Source organism: Brachyhypopomus gauderio, chromosome 15, assembly GCF_052324685.1.
Source record: "Brachyhypopomus gauderio isolate BG-103 chromosome 15, BGAUD_0.2, whole genome shotgun sequence".
NCBI lineage: Eukaryota > Metazoa > Chordata > Actinopteri > Gymnotiformes > Hypopomidae > Brachyhypopomus > Brachyhypopomus gauderio.
The window spans coordinates 8624010-8627969 of NC_135225.1; the positions used below are offsets into that span (position 1 = coordinate 8624010).

The window sequence follows — 3960 nt, forward strand, 5'->3', positions numbered from 1 at the left end:
AACAACTTATATATAAATGTGAAGAAAATCAGCTGTACAAATGAGGAGATTCATTTTTGACTGAAACCTCTCTCAAGCAGTCCATGGTGCTTGATTCGATACTTTGTAAGAAAGTTCTTTATACAAGTAAGACAGTGTCAACTGACACTTCATCATCTTCACAGTATCACTTCTGAATAAACCACAAAAGCCACTGAAAAAGCAGAGAAACTGTCAGATGCACGTTTGATGCAGGGGATCTGTATTCTTCGGTTGTACTTTTACATTCGGTTTTGTTACATTCATTAAGAGTTTCATCTGGAGACTTGGGCTTTGGCATACTCCTCTAAACATCTCAGTCCTGTTTATTTGTGCTGCTGTTTAAAGGTAAGATTAAACAGACTTTTCGTAGTTTATAAAGAGCTATAATAACACAATCTCATATTGAATTAGATGAAATGAAGATAAAGTAAAAGAAAATCATAACTACTGATTGGACTCTGGTTTACAATGAGTAAACATTTCAAAAGAGAACTCAAAACGATGTGTGGATAAAACTAACAGATTAAAAAAGAGATTAATATAAAAGTACCTAATGCTGATAGTTTGGCATTACACATTTATTTTACTTTAGTTGACCATGGCACCTTAAATCTAGGACCGGTAGCAGAAAGACACAATTTTAATTAAATAAAATATATTTTTTAAATGTTTAACAAATGTTTTCCTCTTGTTGTGGCAAAGGTTTACTGTTGTTGGTTGAAAATGCTGTCAGTTACACAAGGAGACAAAAAAGGCTGCTGGTGTTGTGAATCAATTTTATATTCAACCTTAACAAAATAAGAACATGTATTCATTACTTTTGAATAACACGTGGCACATAATGTCAGTATGTATTGTCATCTTGCTACTGGTCTAAGTGTGGTCTAAGTCAAACTCATTGAAATACTGTGTGCCTCCCTCAGTTATAATAAAAATGACGACAGCACAACTGTTCTTAACTGTACTGATTAGGGTTTATTCATGAGCTTTTTTGAACTCCCTAAACGTGAGAACTGTAATCACAATATCACAAATATGAATAAAGCAAATATACAAATATACAACTGTGAATGTCTTAATTTACCTACGAATCAATACACTTTAACCCTGTACTATAAATTATAAATTTAAACTTGCAATACAATGAAATGCTTTAACTTACATTTAGCTTATAACATGTTAGTATTAGTAGCGGCTATGTACATTTATTTTCTTACTTAAACTTACTCAAATACGGAGCCCGTAAAGTGACATCATGTAAAAAAATAATAACGCGTGGCCACGACTTACTAACGCGTGCGAACGCCTTACTAACGCGTGCGAACGAGATATAGTGCCTTATCTAGATACCCAAGGCGCTTTTACAATTGTTAACACAGCTACGTTACAGACAACCAATCACACACCAGCGAGAAGCGGCAGCCAATTGCGCACAGCGTACTCTCTACCGGGATCCACAGCCCCCTGGGGGACTGAATGGGGTGCAGGAAGGGGAGAGAGGACAGATCCTAGTAGCAGAGCACCATCCACCACTGGGCACACAAGCGCACACACACATTCATGCACACACACTCAGACAACAACTTGTTTTTATTGAACAGAGAGAGACACAGACACACACACTCAGGGAGAGACACAGACTCAGGGAGAATTTGTCTGGGATTGCCAATTTACCTAACCTCCATGTTTTTGGACTGTGGGAGGAAACCCACGCAGACACAGGGAGAACATGGAAACTCCACTCAGATAGGGACTTGAACCCAAGACCCCAGTGCTGAGAGACAAACGTGCTAACCACCAAGCCACCATGGGCCTAGAGTTATGTACCTCAGATATTACCTTAGCCTTTACAAACCTTATAAAACAATTACATTTTGTGGAATTTTACATAAATGTGAGTTCAGGAAACAACAAGAATTGGTACCTTGTCACAAAATTATACCAGTGAGATTATGTATTTTTAAAGATTTTTTTTATTCTTTCCATGCTGACTGCATACAAAGCAGACTCAGATCCTAATTCTAACCCTTGTTATTGAAGATTAATGTTAGTTTATATTTCCAGTAGGCGTTTATTATCTTCACTGATTTGTGTGCATCAGTTCCTGTGTTATTTATTTATTTATTTTTTTAGTTCTTGTGTTAAGTATGATCAAGCATAAGTTCTACGCATAAATTCTACCCTTATTTTATAGATGGCGGACATAATCAATCTTGACGACATTAAAGAATCATTGGCCTGTGAAGATCTGCCATCATCCATTGTCAAGATTAAGGATTATTTTGCTCAGCAAGACCGTGTGGAGCTGAACATTGGTGTGACAGGGGAGTCCGGCTCTGGAAAATCCACGTTCGTTAATGCCTTCAGGGGTTTGGGGGATGACGAAGAGGGCAGTGCCAAAACGGGTGTGGTAGAGACCACTACAGTTCCTACATCTTACTCTTACCCTAAATACCCAAATGTGAAGTTGTGGGATCTCCCTGGTATTGGAACCCCCAACTTCAAAGCTGATGAGTATCTTAAAAAAATGAAGTTTGAAAGCTATGATTTTTTCATCATCATTGCTTCAGATCGATTCAGAGAGTACCATGCCAATTTGGCAGCAGAGATAGGTAAACAGAATAAGAAGTTCTACTTTGTTCGCTCAAAGATTGATGCCAACATTGCTGCAGAACAAAGAAAAAAAACATTCAACAAAGAAAAGACACTGGATGATATCCGAAAGGACTGCATTGCAGGTTTAGTTATCAATTTATTACCCTTATTAGGAAACAAAAGTGGTTACAGGATAATTGATTAGTCAATTTTAGTAATTAAGTAATTAAAATGTGATGTTCAAAGCTATTTTTTTTATCCTAGGTCTGGGAAAAATTGAAGGTAAATCTTCTGCTGTCTTCCTCATATCTTGCTTTGACATTAGTCTCTATGATTTCAACTGCCTTGAGGAGACCATGGAGAAGGAGCTGCCCCAGCACAAGAGACATGTGCTGATGCTGGCACTTCCAAACATCACTCTAGAGATCAATAAGAGAAAGAAGAAGGAACTGCAGAAAAACATATGGAAACTGGCTCTGCTCTCTGCTAGTGTTGCAGCCATACCAATCCCTTTGCTGAATGCTGCCGTATCAATCAGTGTAGATGTTGGCATTTTGGTGACTGAGCTTAAGAAATATTATAATGCTTTTGGTCTTGACCCTGATTCCTTGCAGAAACTCTCTGATAGGTCAAGGAAGCCAGTAGATGAGTTGAAAGCTCTGGTAAAGTCTAATCTGAATAAAGGAATTAACAAAGATATGGTCATTAAATTGCTGACAGGTAGCAGTTTTCTTGCTGTACAAGCAGCAGCAGAAACCTGGCTGGGTCTCATCCCTTTTCTGGGGTCTTTGGTATCTGGTTCACTGTCCTTCGCCACTGTGTACTACGTATTAAATCAATGTCTCAATGAGCTGGCTGAAGATGCCCACAATGTACTCATGGCTGTACTAAAAACAGAAGTGTAAAAATGAATCTCCCCAATCTATTGAAGGAAAATTGCATTAGATTGCATTTTCTGTTTATCAGTTTTATTTTGTTTTATTTCACATTTGAACAGCTATTTTCTCAAACTAGATTTAATGTTATGAAAGTTTTTACAGTTCTTAATTAATAAACTATAAACAAATAATTACTGAAAATGTGTGTTTCTTATTTTTCTTTGGGTGATGTTACATGTTACTTGTTGTTGAACTTAATTCAAACTCAGTTTTATTACTAATGATGCTGAAGCATAGATAAAATAATGAGAAGTTCAGGTTAGCTCAGACAAATAAAAATCAACCCAACTGTACACATCTAATAACCATGCTGGGTGGGATGAGGGTAAATATTTGCTATTGGTTACTAGGAGAGATGGATTATGACATCCAATAAAAGATATAGATAATAGTGGCCTTGTATGCC

General features: G+C 37.1%; 1 protein-coding gene across 1 annotated transcript; it reads left to right on the forward strand.

Annotated features, from left to right (window-relative positions):
* Nucleotides 1-229: 229 nt before the first annotated feature.
* On the forward strand, nucleotides 230-3594 carry LOC143476681 (interferon-inducible GTPase 5-like). The gene is made up of 3 exons (XM_076974984.1): nucleotides 230-366; nucleotides 2216-2759; nucleotides 2881-3594. Exons 2-3 carry the CDS (start codon nucleotides 2216-2218, stop codon nucleotides 3519-3521), a joined length of 1185 nt encoding a protein of 394 aa, XP_076831099.1. The 5' UTR covers nucleotides 230-366; the 3' UTR covers nucleotides 3522-3594.
* Nucleotides 3595-3960: the final 366 nt, after the last annotated feature.

Bases quoted from the DNA above. Each gene is read 5' to 3' on its own strand.
- LOC143476681 (XM_076974984.1), top strand. From the start codon at position 2,216: ATGGCGGACATAATCAATCTTGACGACATTAAAGAATCATTGGCCTGT. The intron at 2,760-2,880 runs GTTTAGTTATCA...TTTTTATCCTAG, and splicing joins CCGAAAGGACTGCATTGCAG to GTCTGGGAAAAATTGAAGGT.